A 17434-nucleotide genomic window follows, 5' to 3' on the forward strand; every position below is an offset into this window, starting at 1 on the left:
ACTAGCTAACATACAGTGGCAGCGCAGCTCAAGTCATTTAGTTATTTTTCTGTCTGAATTTAAGAATTTTTGTTTTTGTTTGTCAGAATAATACTAATACGGTTAACCATAATAGTAATACTGTATGCTAATGATAGCACAGTAGAAAAAACGGCAGAAAAACGTACGTGGTAAATTAAATTAAACGTGTGTGCTCGGTGGCAAATGCTTCTTGTGGATGGGCAAGTGTGTGTGTGTGCGTGAACTAAACGCAAAAAGTGTAAAACGGATGAAATAGTTAAACAATTAAGCTCAACTGCAATTGGAAACCTCATGTGTGCATCATCTATATGAATTGTATTGTTCAAAGTGCAGAATAGCGCTATCTAGGGGTAAAGTAAACTCCTTTTCCTTATGCATGTCGTGACATTTGTTCTGTATGTGTGCGTACTTGAGCGTGTGGCTGTGTGTGTATGCATATACGACATCCGACGTAGTCGCTTTCGTATGGTTCACTGTATGTGTGTGTGTACAACAATGTTCACATTTTTTTCTTTTGTTGCCTGCTCCACGAATTATGGGGCTGGCTCTCGCTTGGTGCAGGTGCAGAAAAGTGGGGTTAGGGCCAGTACAATTTAGTTAGTAAGTTTACTAACTTTTAAGAATTTTCATTTCTATATCTATTTCCCCCCATGCCCATGGTCATTTGCTGTGTGACGTAGATAAATGAACAGAAAGGAAGAAAAAGAAAAAAATGAAGACGACATTAATGGATGGACAAGGTTCGGGGCATTCATTCTCGCTTTAGTCCTGTGGTCGCAGCACAGGTAACACGAATGCCGTGTGAAAGCGTACACAAAATGAAGCAAAACGTAAACGAAGACCCTTTAAACCTTCAGAGGAGGTCGCTCAATAGTAACATTTCTGAGAAGGGGAGGTTTCCCGACATTCTCTTGCACATCTGATCTCTTTTACGAGTGATGCAACTCAGGATCTACACACACTCACGTGTTTGCGTGTGTTCGTCTGTATGGGTGCCTATGTGTGTGTGCGCAAGGAGAAAATTCCTATGCGATCGCTCTTTGTTGTTTGACTGCTGCAAATGCACTGATCCCTTTTTGCTGTCTGTACGCGTGTGCGTGCCTAAGTGTGAGTGTATGCGTTATATTGATGCTGTGCGCGTACGAGCGAGAGAGGGAGACGCCTGAGCATGACAGTCGATGCTGATGACTTTGATGTGCGAGAGAGGGAGCGAGAGAGAAGAGAGTAGCGCAAACAGATAGCGGCTTAAATTGCAAGGTGTACGCTATCGTTGTGTAGTTGCTGTCGTTGCTGTTGTTGTTGGTGTGTATCTTTATTGCTTCTTCTTCTTCCGTCCGTTACTTTTGCTCTTGTCATCGCATGCCTTTACCTTTTCTGCCTGGGCTACTGATCTCTATGTGTATGTGTATGTGTGTGTGTTTGTGTATGGGAATGTGTTTGTATGTTTGTTGTAATACCCGTTTCATCTTCTTTGCCCATTCTACTTCGCGCCGTTTTAGCTTCTTCCGCCGATGCACTTTTGTGATTTCCTTTGCCAGTTTTTTGATTGCTAAGAAATACGACAACGGCTGCTGCGACGGCTGTTGTGTTGTTGTTGTTGTTGTTGTTGCTGCTGCTGCAGCTTTACAAACATTTTTCCCACTGCTTTTCCTTTTCTTTCGATTTTTGATTTTTCTTTTTTTTTTTTCCAATTCTCAGAGTCTCATCATCATCATGCGAATGTGATAGAGAGACAGAGAGTGAGAGCGAGAGAGAGGGACAAAAGACAGACAGATAGACAGAAAAGTGTCTGCACACGATCTCCTCTCATCGTGCTTATTACTTTTGCCGCTTGCCTCTTTCGTCGTGTTTGCTTCGCGTTGCGTGGGAATTTTTTACAGAGCGTCGCTGTCGTAGCTCCAAGACGGCTGCTTCATCCTTCTAGCGGGTTTTATATTTTTTGGCTGAGTAAAAAATAAAGGATAGCTTCATAATTAATTCTTGTAAGTTGACGATTCATTATTTATGTGCGCCTAGAGGATTCTCTTATAGAATTATTTGCATATTTTTATTGAACCCGGTTTTAGAACAGCTTCTGTTCGTGAATTGGCCACAGAGAAGCACATTGCATATCTTGAAAGGGTTAAAAAGATAATAAGCGCTTGAGTACATATTTATTTTCATTTACGCTAAGGCATATGTTTTCCTATTACATATTGAACAAGTTTCTGACATTTTTTTTACCTCTAAACTATTCTACACAAAACAATTTGCCAAAAGTTAATAAAAAAAATTTCTCCCTCATTATTGTAATCTAGAGACTTGAAATTTAGAATATATGTTGATTGGTAGCGTCGTCTAATAGGTGCTAAGCAAATGTAAAGATATTCTAATAAATACAACATAAACTATGTTATTTGGGTTGTTAGATACTTGGTATTTAGAAATTTGTAGGTCAAGAAAAATATATATGAGATATATTGATTACCATCAGGTATCTTTCAAAATGCTTGAGCTAGAGCTCCAAAAGTGAGTTACTTTTAAGACCTTTTTAAATCAAAACATTTCAGTTGAGCAACATTTGTATTTGTACATTATTTTGACCTGAAATAGAAATTATTTAACTGATGCTCAACCATTTTGTTTTATTTTCGATAGCCTTTTGCAGGCGAGCAAAGCTGCAGAGCACGAAGAGAGATTGACTTTACCTGCACGTTGTATTATGGAAAAAGGATGTTCAGCTGCTAGCAGTAATTGTTCAGGTGCCGAGGACGACGCTCAGCAGGAGCAGAGCCGCCGAAGCAGTAGCAGCAGCAGTTGCAATAGCAGCTACAGCATCGATTTAAAACCACCAACACCTCAAGCATCACAGCCAAAGGCGAGCACTAGCCAAGGGGTAGACGGAACAGTAACTGAATCTATGTCCAACCTGAGGGAGCCGGACGTGGAGGACTGTGTCTCTTCGAATTCGCAACATGGCTTTGCCGTCGTGCTCGATGATGAGTCCAGTACCGAGACCACCGGCGTGCTGGAAACATACGAGATAAGCTCTTCCAATTCACTGCCCAATAGCACGGGAGCCGGTGCCGGCGCTGAGACAATGGGCGTCGTTGTTGTTGTGCCCGTAGACGATAGCTCCTCGACAGATACGCTCAATGGCAATGAGAACGAGCGCATGAGCCGTGACGCTCCATCCGAGGAGGAAGAGGAGGAGGAGCACAACAGCCCGATAAATAATGTTTTCTTTAATGTTAACGACGAGCCGCCCATTGTATGCCTTATAAACGATGACGACGATTTCGACGAGGAGGAAATCGTCGATGAGGATGAAGATGATGATGAGGATGAGGATGCTGCGGGGCGCTCCTGCCCCAATACATCACAAGTGGATGGTACTGCTGCTGCCACTGCTGCTGATGGCATCATCACGACAGCCGACGGTTCGAAAATATTTCTGGAAACACCTGTCGTCGAGGAGCCACAGCAATCACATACTCATGTCGGCGGTGCCACAGTTGGCGGCAGTGCTGCGCAGTCGGAGCTGCTGGCGGGCAAACCGAAGCGGCTTAGCGATGAATTCGAGGCGGAAGAGCAGCAGCAACAGCTGCAGGGCAATGCACCAAGAGGAGGAGTTAAGTCTGAGCCAGGGCAGGGGCAGGGACAGGCAGTCGATGTAGCAACTAGTTCGTTGCACGATCGTCAAATGTCCGTGCGGCTTAAGCAGATGAGCCTCACGGCCAGCGCCGAGGCGTCAGCTGCCAATGCAGCAGCAGCAACAAACAGCACCAACAACAGCAACAGCCCGACCAAGGCGGATATTGAGTCCATGGATCGCATTGAACGTCGCGACTTTGAGACCGAGCAGCGTCTGACCGGCGGCATCATACTCGGCACCAATTCGCTGGTCACCAAAAATCGCCTCAATCTAAGTCTGATCAATCGCGCAGCAGCAGCAGTGGGCGCTGGCGGCGGGGCTGGAGTGGCTGGCGATGATTGGCCCAGCAGTAGCCAGGCACGCGCCTTCTCCTCAGATAGCAAGGTAAGGATCAATAATTTTGTTACAGAAGTTACAGTTATTAAAGCTGCCTTTCTTACCCTCTCCGTAGTGCACCTACAAGGATCTATCGACGACGCCCACGAGCAGTCGCAAGTATACAAACAGCCGACTGAGCAAGTCCACTGCCAAACTCAATCTGGGCTCAACGCTGGCCAATGCCAACAGCAATGCCTGTCCACAGCACAGTTCCAGCTCCATCTCCAGCTGCAGCTCCAGCAGCAGCAACAGCACCAACAGCAACAATTCCAAGCTGCCCATTGTGGTCATTGTGAAGCCCAACGGGAGCAGCAACGCTTCCACTTCCACAAGCTACAACCGCACAGACGTCTACACGAACACCAATTCGAACGACGTCAATCTGTCCGCGAGCTGCCAGCATACGGACAAAGATGTGGCCATCCCTTCGTTCAGCTCTGTGGGCTCCCAGACAAGCAGCCAGGATACCAGCGGCTGCAGTCGTACCAGCGTCTTGCCTTGTGGCAGCAGCAATGCCGGCTTTCTGGACGTGGATGCACAGCCCTCGACGTCAGCCACTTCGACTGCGACTTCGACTTCAGCTCGCTGTCATTATGCAGCGGCAGCCACAGCGAAGGTGCCCACAAGGCAGGTGAATGCCAGTGCCCAGACCCAGGAGCGTTTTCTTGCACGCAGTGGCCTGGCAGCTGGTGCAGCTGCGAATGTCAACGGCAATCGCAGTCGCCGTCGTGTGGAGGCACGCAACTCCAATGATGGCATTGTGCTTGACATTGTTGTTGAGGAGAATTCAGGCAATGCTGATGGTGGCGCTGGTGTAGGTGGCGGAAGCGGCGGAGTTGTTGAACCTGGAGATTTTAATGCCGAAGAGCCATGGGGCAATTGCGACGAGGAGAACAATTGTTCGGACCTGGAAGAGATATGCACTTGCCAGAACAGCATATTGGCCAGCAGTCGCAGCGGCAGCAATGCCAGCCTGAGCGAAACACTCGACATGGATGCCATGGATAGCTATCATGAGGAAGCCATTGCCATGCCGCCAATAGAGCAGCAGCAGCAACAGCAGCAGCGCAAGCGTAAATACAACGAGAGTCGTCTGCTGGATGGTGACTACTCGATGAGCATAACGGGCAGTGGCGGCGCTGGTAGTGGTGCGGGCGCCGGTGGCGGTGCGGGCGGTGGTGGGAGCAATTCGGGATCTGGCGATAACAGCCGTAAGCGCATTGCTTATGATTTTGCCTCTACACCACGCTCCTCAACGCAGCCCCTAGGCAACGCTGCCATGATGACGCTAACGATGACGCCAACCGGCATTTCCGCCACGTCACTCGGCGGTTGCTCACCCGCTTTGGGTAGGCGTACGCCGCGGGCTCTGATGCCCACGCGCGATAACCCGCCACCCGAGCTGCAGCACTGGTTGGCACAATTTCAGCGCTGGTCCCATGCCGAACGTCTGCTGGCCTTGGATCGTCTGATCGACCACTGCGATCCCTCACAGGTGCGGCACATGATGAAGGTGATCGAGCCACAATTCCAGCGTGACTTCATCTCGTTGCTGCCACGGGAACTGGCGCTGTTTGTGCTCTCATATCTGGAGCCGAAGGATTTGTTGCGCGCCGCACAAACTTGCCGCAGTTGGCGTTTCCTCTGCGACGACAATCTGCTGTGGAAGGAGAAGTGCCGGAAGGCACAGATCCTCACCGAGACACGCAGCGATCGTCCCAAACGAGGACGAGATGGCAACATGCCACCAATCGCATCGCCATGGAAGGCGGCGTACATGCGACAGCACATCATCGAGATGAATTGGCGCTCGCGGCCAGTGCGCAAGCCGAAAGTGCTCAAGGGTCATGACGATCATGTGATCACATGCCTTCAGTTCTCCGGCAATCGCATTGTATCCGGCTCCGATGACAATACGCTTAAGGTCTGGTCGGCAGTCAGCGGCAAGGTAAGACAGCAGTCAAGATAGAAACTTAGTCGGGTCATTGTCTAATCTCAACTGGACTTCTTTCCTTCTCTAGTGTCTGCGCACCTTGGTGGGGCATACTGGCGGCGTTTGGTCCTCGCAAATGTCTGGCAATATCATCATATCGGGCAGCACGGATCGCACGCTCAAGGTGTGGGACATGGAGAGCGGCAGCTGTGTGCACACGCTCCAGGGACACACCTCAACGGTGCGCTGCATGCATTTGCATGGCAATAAGTAAGTGATTCTGGCAGAGCTGGTTGTGCGGCACCAGACTTACCTCATCATCTCCATCTTCATCTAGGGTGGTCAGCGGCTCACGAGATGCAACGCTGCGTGTGTGGGACATTGAGTTGGGCACGTGTCTGCATGTGCTGGTTGGCCACTTGGCTGCGGTACGGTGTGTGCAATATGATGGCAAGCTGATTGTGTCGGGCGCCTACGACTATATGGTCAAGATCTGGCACCCAGAGCGACAGGAGTGCCTGCACACGCTGCAGGGTCACACCAATCGTGTCTACTCCTTGCAGGTAGAGTCAACTAATCATCCAGTTCCTCTGCAGCCTAACCAATTCGAATTCCTATTTTGTGTAGTTTGATGGTCTTCATGTCGTCTCTGGGTCACTGGATACCTCGATACGTGTATGGGACGTGGAGACTGGCAATTGCAAGCACACTCTAATGGGCCATCAGAGTCTCACCTCCGGCATGGAGCTGCGACAAAATATACTCGTCTCTGGCAATGCCGATTCCACGGTCAAGGTGTGGGACATTACAACAGGACAATGCCTGCAAACGCTATCGGGTAATTTGATTACACTTGATTAACTGATCGATGATCTTGGGCATTCATTAACTGTTATTTTTTGTTTGCTTTAGGCCCCAATAAGCATCAGTCAGCGGTCACTTGCCTGCAGTTCAATTCACGCTTTGTGGTCACCAGCTCCGATGATGGCACCGTCAAGCTGTGGGATGTCAAAACGGGCGATTTTATACGCAATTTGGTTGCTTTGGATTCGGGCGGCTCCGGTGGAGTGGTCTGGCGCATCAGGTAGCTAATTAATGTTTGTTCACGAGTCTGTCCGACTGTGCATATGAATTGTAAATGGAGGGAGAGGAATATATAGCCCGGGGTGCTTTTCATAAAGATTGATAGAGATATAAAATCCTGTTTGACTGCCAGATGTACATTGACAAACATGCATAACCCAAGCATAACTATTCGTTTCTAAATAATGGTATGTGGCATTTATTTCTATTTCAACCTTCTATTCACAGGGCGAACGATACAAAGTTGATTTGTGCCGTGGGTTCACGCAATGGTACGGAGGAGACAAAGCTAATGGTACTGGACTTTGATGTGGAGGGCGCTTGTGTCAAGTGTTCATAGGAACAGTTCCAGTTCCAGTTCCAGCTCGAGTTCAGTTCAGTTCAATTTGCAAACTGTGTGTGCAAAATAAGGCGCACTCTACTCTATGTTATGATAAACGCGAGAGCCGCTATAATGCTTTAGCTCGTTATGGGAGCGAGCCAGCCGGAGGCGATATCACACACACACATACACACACCCAAACTCAACTAACACAGACACACACCACCAACACACACTTATACAGATGACTCGTCTATCTGTCATGCATAATCGAAACGTTATCGTCGCTTGCCTTGCCAACAAATGCAGCTGCTCACACACACATATATATATATATATACATATACACATGCCTACACACGTTCACATACAAAACACACACACACACATTTGGGAGTTGTGAGTACGAGTGTAAAGACGTTTTCAATGTTATCATTTGTTTCAAATGCGTTGCTTTTATATAGCCAAAATTTGTTTTCCACAAAAATAGAATAATTTTTGCTTCTTAGTTCTTATTGATTATGAATTACGTACATAAAAACAAAAACAAAAAAACGATCATATATATATATATAAATATATTATATATCTCATAGCAAGTCGAATGTTTACAAACATACTACTATATACGTATTATGCATATACCTACATACATCATTTTGTTCCGTATCGAATGAACCGAAAAGAAAAGTTTTATGAAAAAACAGCTTTATATTAATTAAAATTGTAAATTGTTTAATTGATTGATTAATTATGATGTCTATAGTGTTAATAATGCCGTTAAATTATTTTGGAGACCCAATATTGAGTTGTTTCTGTTTCTCTCTCTCTCTCTCTATATATATATATATATATAAACATTTTGTGGTTTCGTTCGATCTGTTTTGTTTACACACACCAATACGTATGTATTTGATTTTTAATGTATTTTTGTTAAAAGGCTTCCCGTGTGTAGTAGTTCCGTTTAAATGTAAATTGTATGTTAGTATATGCTAAATTTAACGAAAATATTGAAAATTTTCAAATTTTTTGTTGCCTGCTTAAGAGATGGGCTAGACTCGTATATAGAAATTTAAGTATTTCGTGGTACTCAATTCGTATGAGGGGAATGAGAAGGAGAAGGAGGGGGGCAGCTCTCACACACACTCACATACAGATACACATACTAACACAAACACACTCACACACACATATATATACAAAAGCATTAAGCGAACATATATTTTAATTATAGACTGATTTATTAGTAATTGAAATTAATCTACAAATTTAAGCATAAATCTGAATAAACGCAGGAATAATTAAACCAAGAGTTAAATAAAAACAAAAACAAACAACATAAATGCATGCGCATGTGATTTTATTTTTGTTTTCTATCCAAAGTTTTTGATTTCCAATTGCTACGATAACGGCCAACAATACGATCATTCGACATGCGGTATACGATATATTTATACCGTTATTTGGGTTCGGGGTGAATGGGGTATTAGCTCTGTATATGCCGATTAATCTAAACAATAATTTACGATACAATTTATGGCAAAAATAATCGCAACAATAAATGCAGAAATTCTTAAAATTGTTTATTGTTTTATAAACTTTTCATTCAGTTTATCGGAGCTACTATAACCAACTGTAAATGAGGCCTGACGTTCGTATTCGTCTGAATCGGTCCCCAAATAAAGTTAATAAGTCTATAATTGACTTCTTTAATTGTGTTCGTAAACTTAAAACAAATCACTTCACTGATGATTCAACTTATAAATCGAGACTGAGTATAATACATAATTAACTGGAAAGCAAAACATCTGATATAATGTTCTGATAATACGGGTATGTAAGAGTATATCGTTCACATCTTGGACTTCTTGCTGCTGTGCCCTTCGATGCCCAGATTGCAGCGCGAGGCCACATCCTGCACGGATGTCAGGCCAGTGGTGCTCGTCGGCAATGGGCCACCAAATGCCGAGGACGACAAATTGCCGTTGCTGGGCCGTTTACGCGTAGGCGAATGGACGGGTGACTTCTGCTTGAGGCACTCGACGTCATCGAACACGACTTGAGCACCGCCGCCACAAGTAGGTATTACGTTGCCCTTGTACAGTTTCGTCTCCACATCGCCATCGGTGTCAGCCTCCTGGGAGACAAGGCAATATTTGTTGGCTCCATGGCCGGTTAGCTCCTTCATGTCGGTTAGCTTCGTAACCGATTTACGATTCTTCAGATACGGCTGCATAATCGTGCCAAGTGGCACAGGATTGGCAGCACGATGCTCCAGCCATTTATCGCCGGCGGAACGGGATCTGCGGTGCCTGTTGTTGGCAGCTGCCAAGCCCTACAAAACGGATTAAAAAATCAGTTAAAATTCTGAATAATTGTTATCCCTCACTATACGCTTACATGTCTCGGAGTACAGTAGAGGTCCGTGCGAGTCGTAGGTGCTGCTGTGGACTCTGTGCGCGTGGTGAAGCCACCGCGATCCTTGTCGTTCAGCAGATTCTCTGAGCTGTGGGAACGCGGCAAGCTGGGCACATCCTCAGACTGTAGTATATTGGACACCAGGCGCAACTTCTCGTCCTTGATGCGCATGCGCTCTTGCATCTTGGCGCGTTGTTCACGCAGCTTCATATCGAATTCGCGTTTATTCTTATCCGATTCTACGGCCAGCTTGGAATTGTACTTCTTTTTCTGCTTCTCTTTCTCCTGCTCCTTCTGCGTGAGCAGTTGCTCCTGTTCGCTGAGCTTCTGGCTGAGTTCCTGGATCTGCCGGTCCCGTTTGCTCAGCGTATTGTTCAGCACATCAATGGAGCTCTCGTGTATGCGCACCTTGTTCTCCAGGGCGGCGCTCCGTTCGCGTTCCTGCTTGTAGACGGCCTTCATGGAGGCCAGCTCCGTCCGCAGCTGCAAATTGTCGCGATCCAGATTCATGAGCATCTGACGGAAATTGTCACCTAACGGGGAAATGGGAATTTATGAAGAATGCATGATACGAGAGAAGGGAAAATCTCAATCCTACACTTAACATCCATGTTGGCGCGCAGTTTGCGTCGCTTATCGATCCGCTGCTCCAGATACTCCATTAGCTCCTGTATCTTGCACGCGGCCTCCGGACTATCCATTTGATAGTGTGGAAAGTCGGCGCCCAAGCTGTAAACCAGACCCACATCCACCTCCAGCTGCTTGGCCTCGGGTATGCCCAGCTCGTTCAGATTGTTAACGGCAATCTTGAACAGTTTGTTGGCCTTGCGGCGACCGGGCGTAAGACCCAGGTCTGGCTTCATGGGCGTGGCGCGGGCTATTTGCACCTCTTGAGTCATCTCCGCAAACTTCATGACTTGCTGTGGATGAAGATACAGTTAAGAACAACAGATAAGAGGCAGTTACAACCCATCTACCATGTTCTCATCGTAGTCCTCGATGCGCGGATTGATGCACACGATCATGGACACCTGGCCTTCGCCATCAAAGTAGTTCTTGAACATGTGCGTGATCTTCGAGTCGCGATATGGTATCTTCTTGGGAGGCACATTCGGGGGCAGCTGTTGATTCTCGCGCAGATACTCGAGGCAAGTGCGAAGCGTCATCAACGAGTTGTTAATGTTGCCCGCTTCACGGAGACGTACGCCCGTGTTCTTGGTGCGGGAGGAGCGTTCACTGCCAGCCAAATCGACAAGCGACAGCTGGCTAACTGTGATCGTGTGCTTGTCTTGGATCACGCGCTCGCCCTGGCAATCGGTGGGCGCTTGAACAAGTCGTATATTGAATACGGAGTGACTGCGACTGGACTCTGCATTTAAGATTGTGTTGCCCATGCGCTTGCGCTTCTGGCCCATATGGAAGACATCGAGAGCATCCTCCACGGTCTTGACCTCCACTTCGGTCACGCCATGCACGAACATCTGGTGATTCGCATCTTCGCGTATGATTTTGCACTGCAAGGATCTAGATTTAAGGGTGAGGGGATAAGCTGGAAGTCTATATTTATGTTTTCTATGGTATATTACTTCTGCACGCCGGAGTCCTCGAGCAGATCGTAGACGCTATTGTTGTACATCTCCACATAGGTAATGAACACTGAGTACATGTTGTCCTCATCGAGCACGGTCAGCGGCGATGGCTCCACCGAGGCCTGTGATGCGATTTCCGGGTCTGAGTCCTTGCGTCGAAACGCAAATCGCCCGGCTCCTGCAAATCGTTGATTCATCTCCTGTTGCCGCTCGAGCAGCGCATCCTCTTCCGAAAGTATTTCAAAGCCATTCAACCGATCCGGCTTGAACACAAACTTCTTTGCCTGATAGTCAGAGATGGTGCGAAACAGCAGATCTAAGCAACGAGGCATTATACCACGATGCCGAGCGTTTCCCGTCATTGTGTAGGTCTTTCCACTGCCCGTCACACCGTAAGTGAAGAGCAAACTATTCCTGCCGCGCACCAGGTTCTCGACAAGCGGCTGAGCAACGGCCGCGAAAACCTCTTGCTGAGTGGCATCTGGCTGAAAGACATGTTTGAAGATGTACTGCAACTCGCGCTGGGCGCCGTTTTGTTGTTTCTGATGATGCTGCAGCAGTTGATCCTGGGGATTGATCGCGATTGTGGTCGAATTTTTGACACGCAGGCAGGTCAAATCGCCTTCCGACTGCAGTGGACGCACTCGGCAGAATACATTCACGGGATCCTGTTGTTTATTAGAGACGTCTCGTCGCTTTTCTGTATGCATTTGTGCCTGCATTTGACGAGGCGTCTTGGGAACACGGAGTGGCGTACGCGCCCTGCATGACAATATCGTTCACGATTAGCTCTTATGACATTTATTGCTGTCCACTACTTACATTGCTTTCATTTTGATAGGTTTTGTAATTTAAATACTGCTGCACTATTGATATATTTACTTAAATTTGTGATTCAGCAAAGACTTTCGGTTCGTTAGCTTCAAATGCTTGCGCCCATACAGACGCCACGCTTGTTCTTCCTCTTCTTTTCTGCGCTTTGCGTTCGCTGCCAACTTCACGTGTCTCAAATTTTCGTTAGGCACGCAGGGCTGTATTTTCGATATTTTATAAATGCTATAATTTAATTGAATCTGGTGAAATTTACTATTGTCATAAATTAAACCAATGCTAATTGAACTTATTATCACTGTTTAAGCTCTTAAATATACAATTCAGTTTATATAGTTCAGAAAGTCATGGTCAGTCCACTGCTGAACAATTTACCTTCAATTATGTTAATTAACAGACTACTGTTAATTAACAGCAACTACTATTGACGTTAAATTCAAACACACTTCGTTCGTCAATTTTGCAATGTATAAATGCATATATATTATAAAAGTTATAAAAAAAGAGTTATTGCATTTGTAGATCATTCGATATGTGCTTTTCACGAGAAGGACACTTATTTGCCGAATTTAAATACAGACAACAAATTACGCATCAGGGCGGGTCCATTCCAGTGTCCCGTTAACATTAGCTTCCAATACAGCAACGGCATAAAATCTTTCTTCATGATAAACATGGAATAGCGCTCCTTGTTCTGGGCCACAGGGAATGTCTCCAAAGGCGTCAGGCTATAATCGAACTCGGCCAATATTACGCTGTTGTAGCCCGTAACCAGGGGACACGAAGCATATCCATCATAGATGTCTTTAAGGGGCTTACCCTCCAAAGCTGCGATCATATTACGGAATACAACCGGTGACTGGGCAGCTAACCGATAAGGAAAATGTTTCTAATTATAATATAACGGAACCTCAGTCATTATCTCACCTGCTGATGCGGCAGTCTTAGAGTTAGGTGAACCGGATGAATCCCCTATGGCGAATACGTTCTGGTACTTTTTGTGCTGCAGTGTGGACTGATCCACATCCACGAAGCCCGCCTCGTTGATCAGCTGCTTGCAGCGTGTCAAGGCGTCCGGCGCACTCATTGGCGGTACGGCGTGCAACATGGAGTACTAATTAAAGAAACGAATATATAGTTTTACTGTCTCAAATACCTCCTCAATCTGTAAGTCATCATTTGCCCACCTTCTCCTCGAAACGGTCGCTGGGATTATCCAAATTTTCAAAAACGGCAATGTCTTGACCGGGCTTAACCTCAATTAGATTACGGCGCGTATTTACCGTTATGTTGCGCTTCTTCACAATGGGCCAGAGAGCATCTGCATAGTGCTTAACCCCAAAGAGCACGGGCAGAGCCGTATTATATTTGATATTTATATCATTCCGCTTGCCCAACTTCAAAGGATATTTCTGATGAGAACCGATTACGGATTTGTTGATGCACGGTTTACCTTGCGGAAATAGTGTTCAGCGATGTAGACAATCTTTTGAGGCGCTCCCGGGCACTTGACCGGCGACGAGGGATATGTGAAGATGGCATCTCCGCCTTGAATATTACGTAGGCAATTGAATACCCTGTCCACGTACTTGGGCGAATAGATGGAGCACACTTTACCATTGGGTATGGCCAGCGCCTCCTCGAGTCCGGGTATCTAAAAGGGATGGTAGTTAGCTTACGGCGTAGTTTATTATTAATCTCAAATTTAGCTTACCTTATTGTAGTTTAGCTGGAGACCTGTAGCTATCAACAACATATCGTACTTGATGGTATTTCCGCCAGATGTCTTCACCGTATTACTCTCCGGATCGAACTCTACGGCCGCTTCCTGCAGCCACTTTGCCTTCTTGGGCAGCACCTCGGCCATGGACTTGTAGGAGTGCTCCAGGCGCTTCATTCCACCCCCAATTAGCGTGAACATTGGCTGGTAATAATGTTTCTAAGGGCAACATACAGTAGGGAGTAAGTCCCTCTACTTGACTTGACAGAGGTATCACAACTAGGGCTTACGTACATCAGCGGGCTCCACTACGATCACCTTGTTCCTGCCTAGGCGTGAGGAGAGCTTCGCGGCCAAAGCACAGCCGCCAGCGCCGCCGCCAACAACCAAAACTTGACATCTGCAAAGGATCGTAGATAATTACATTAATACTGCCTTAACCGTTGCACCATATATACCCGATTGAACATCTTTAACAGAGTATATAGCGACACACAAATAAAAGCTTCTGCTGCCGGTTAAAATGTGTGTGTGTTTTTTGGCCTACGTGCTTAATTCCCTCGCCTTAATCATGCTAATTGTATTTGTTTAATAGATACATCGGCTATATATATCATATATACCACATATATACAGATATGCATTTGCATATAGAAGAATACACAAAGGCCCTGCGAAACTTTTACGATCCTCTTGGGACCTGTCTGTCATTTCTTATTAGCGCTACTGCTCCATCGCTGGGGGTGTGGCAGATCAAAATCGAAAGAAAGAAACACAAAAAAACAAAAAACTTACTCGTGCTTGTCATTAAGTGTTTGACTGGCCGACAGATTCCGGTGGAGCAGGCGCTCACTGAAGCTGCGTGTGGCCAAGAGCTTAGCCTGCCTAAGGGCCAACGGGAGGCAAGTGTAAAAGGTCATGATGGGTGCAGACTCAAGTGTATATTAGATCATACGATCGATAACTGGTTGACTATTAAATAAATAATTATTTTAGATATAGCTGAGCACAAGCTGCGCGGACATACTTGCTGCAGCGACGTCCGATTGACGACTGACGGCGACTAACAAATGGCGAAGAGAGAAGAAAGCACAGAGCAAAGCTTGATTAGCACATCGCTAGCAACAGCCAAAGCAAGTGGTTAGTGCGAACGCCACAAACGGGATTTGGACAAATAAAAAAAACAACAAATATAAACTTGTATTTCACAACGGTTATGTGACGCTAGAGCTTCAGCGGCAGCAGCAGATATATTAATTAAGCATGTTTATCGCGTGGGCCCGCCGGGTTATACATTTTTTTTCGGCCAGTGTATGCTGTTAACCTTGAATGAGCTTTTGTTACACGTGTTGCAGTTATTGATGCGTACTCAGCTTTGAAAGCTTTGAGAGCTTCTTCAAGAATTGGCATACAGTGCTGGGCGTAAATATAGATGCACTTATTTTGAAACTATAATTTTATTAAAATATGTAAAAAGGCAAGAGATCAAAGTTTAGTTTTGTAGCATACTTTTAAGGTTGGGTTATTGGCAGCAGTATCCAATGGCTCCTATGTATATGCATGTATGTATGTGTATTGCAGATTACTTCATTTTTAATTTTGCATTATATAGCGAAGGGAAAAGCTGTGTTTCAGCTAGGCGGCGCATTTGAATGAAATTTGATCAAAATTCAGAAGTCCGAAAAGTTTTTAAATAATATTAAAATCTTAGATCGATTACATTATTGGAGAAATTTATTGGTTGATATAGCCAATTTAAACAAGTACTTAAAATAAGAATAATATGGTTCATTTGCTAGTTCAGTTAGCTCAATAGCTCGTAAGTAAATCATACTGTTAAATCAACTTTTAATCAATTCCTACTGATCAGCTATTCCTGAAAAATTAATATTCAAAGACTGAATAATTTATTAGCTAAAAGAAAATGCGTTTGATCACAATCGGCCATCGAAAAGCTCATTAGAATATGGAATTAGTGGATTACTAGCGGAAGTGGAGTTAGTAAACTACTCGTGGAATTAGTCAAAGGAACAACAGTTTGAATCAACCGTGCGCCGATTGAAAGAACTAGTTTGGTGGCTCCTTATGCCGTGACTGATTGAACTTATTCTTTACTCCAGCATAAAAAATATTTGTTTAACTTCAGAAGGTTTAAGAAAGCGTGACCAATGGCCTGCTGCAGCTCTTAAGCGGATACGTAAAGAATAGATCACATATATACATATATATGTATATGCATATATACACACTCATATACGTATACGAATGTGTATGTATGTATCTAAGTTTAGCTGTCGAGCAATGGCGGCCCCTAAAAGTATGACTCACTTTTGTTTTCACAGCGATAAAGTAAAGACAACAAGATTTACAAAGCGAAGTTGTGAAGTGTTGGCTAACGTCCAATTACCAGTGTTGGCTAGCAGCCTGAGCTGCGTGGGGCACATGACTGCGTTGTGTCGTTGTGATTAGCTACATTAATTTGAGCCACAAACAAACAGAAATAAGCGAAATAGAAGCAATTGCTGTTGTTGTTGTGTTTAATTACGCCCTGCTGCTGGCATAATTGGGTAGGGAGCATTGCCGCCCCTGTCTCAAAGTGTGGGCGTAACGCAGCAGCGGTATCAATTGGAGACAAGCTGGCTAAATACAAATGAAGCCCTATTGTTGGCCAAATTGGCTAAAAAAAAAAAAAACTAAATATAACAAAACAGCGGAATGCGTGGGTGAACTTAGCATGCACACACACACACATTCATACAAACAGCTACGTGTGTATGTGTGTGTTTGTCACAACAGGCGAGCTGCGCAGTTGCCAGGCAGCGTCCCTTGATTAGCAGCTCATTATGATGATTGCCAAAGTCGAAGAAGAAGAAAAAAAAACGAAGAAGTCGCAATTATTGTGTTCCAGCAGTCAGAAGTCGCCTACCGAGCAACACCCAACCCCCACCCCGATCCCCACTCTGCTCCCTAATCGACAGACTAGCTTAAAGTGCAACTCGATTTGAATTTAACGGTTCCGTCGAGTGCATTTCAATTTATAGCACATAGAATCAATTAAAGCACAGCTGCGACCAGCACACGCACACGCACACGCACATACATATACATATGTATATACATAAATAAATATGCAAATATTGTAGATCCGGTCTGCCAGGTGACGTCTGTGCGTCTGTCTAACTCCTGGCCAATCAAATCGCCACGCTCTAAAATCCCCACAAAGAGCAGAGGGGTGTGGGCGAGAGGGAGCGGGAGAGAGAAGGAAGCGAGGCTTCGTCAATTGCAACTGCCTCAACCAGATTGCGGCAGCTAAGATGAGTGGAAAAAGCAGCGAGTTCCAGCTGGAAAGTTGCACAATGTTAAGTGAGGATATGTCAACGGGCAGAGGGAGGGGTAGGTCAACAGTGGGTTAATTAAGTACGTGAACCGATCTACACATAACTAACGGCGTGAGTGTTGTGTCAACTGTACTTAAATTATGGATGTATTAAGGTTAGCTAACAAA

General features: G+C 45.4%; 3 protein-coding genes and 1 long non-coding RNA gene across 7 annotated transcripts; 1 reads left to right on the forward strand and 3 right to left on the reverse strand.

Moving 5' to 3' along the window:
• The first annotated feature begins 10 nt into the window (after positions 1-10).
• On the forward strand, positions 11-8122 carry LOC6586547 (F-box/WD repeat-containing protein 7). 3 transcript variants are annotated; one of them, XM_015160405.3, is made up of 8 exons: positions 11-371; positions 2659-4039; positions 4107-5981; positions 6055-6236; positions 6304-6529; positions 6594-6804; positions 6879-7050; positions 7278-8122. In XM_015160405.3, exons 2-8 carry the CDS (start codon positions 2723-2725, stop codon positions 7387-7389), a joined length of 4095 nt encoding a protein of 1364 aa, XP_015015891.2. In that variant the 5' UTR covers positions 11-371; positions 2659-2722; the 3' UTR covers positions 7390-8122. The 3 variants fall into 3 exon arrangements, with proteins under 3 accessions (XP_015015891.2, XP_002012158.3, XP_015015890.2); XM_002012122.4 differs by having other exon boundaries at positions 11-163; XM_015160404.3 differs by lacking the exon at positions 11-371 and adding an exon at positions 1782-2003.
• LOC122757575 lies at positions 591-1243 on the reverse strand. Its single transcript, XR_006357658.1, has 2 exons — positions 988-1243; positions 591-688 (listed from the first exon to the last, which is right to left on the reverse strand). It is a non-coding gene; the product is annotated as an uncharacterized LOC122757575 (long non-coding RNA).
• Positions 8123-8933: 811 nt separating the features above from the next.
• Positions 8934-12353, reverse strand: LOC6586548 (kinesin-like protein KIF23). Its single transcript, XM_002012123.4, has 6 exons — positions 12201-12353; positions 11376-12140; positions 10767-11313; positions 10388-10709; positions 9772-10322; positions 8934-9706 (listed from the first exon to the last, which is right to left on the reverse strand). Exons 1-6 carry the CDS (start codon positions 12209-12211, stop codon positions 9224-9226), a joined length of 2679 nt encoding a protein of 892 aa, XP_002012159.1. The 5' UTR covers positions 12212-12353; the 3' UTR covers positions 8934-9223.
• Positions 12354-12659: 306 nt separating this feature from the next.
• LOC6586549 (sulfide:quinone oxidoreductase, mitochondrial) lies at positions 12660-15045 on the reverse strand. Of its 2 annotated transcripts, XM_015160406.3 has the most exons (8): positions 14957-15045; positions 14725-14901; positions 14224-14329; positions 13924-14148; positions 13663-13863; positions 13397-13606; positions 13137-13323; positions 12660-13076 (listed from the first exon to the last, which is right to left on the reverse strand). In XM_015160406.3, exons 2-8 carry the CDS (start codon positions 14847-14849, stop codon positions 12766-12768), a joined length of 1365 nt encoding a protein of 454 aa, XP_015015892.2. In that variant the 5' UTR covers positions 14850-14901; positions 14957-15045; the 3' UTR covers positions 12660-12765. The 2 variants fall into 2 exon arrangements, with proteins under 2 accessions (XP_015015892.2, XP_002012160.2); XM_002012124.4 differs by having other exon boundaries at positions 14725-14975.
• Between the last annotated feature and the right edge of the window lie 2389 nt (positions 15046-17434).

The sequence above is a fragment of the Drosophila mojavensis genome, unplaced genomic scaffold, assembly GCF_018153725.1.
Source record: "Drosophila mojavensis isolate 15081-1352.22 unplaced genomic scaffold, ASM1815372v1 contig_74, whole genome shotgun sequence".
In the NCBI taxonomy this organism is placed as follows: Eukaryota; Metazoa; Arthropoda; class Insecta; order Diptera; family Drosophilidae; genus Drosophila; species Drosophila mojavensis.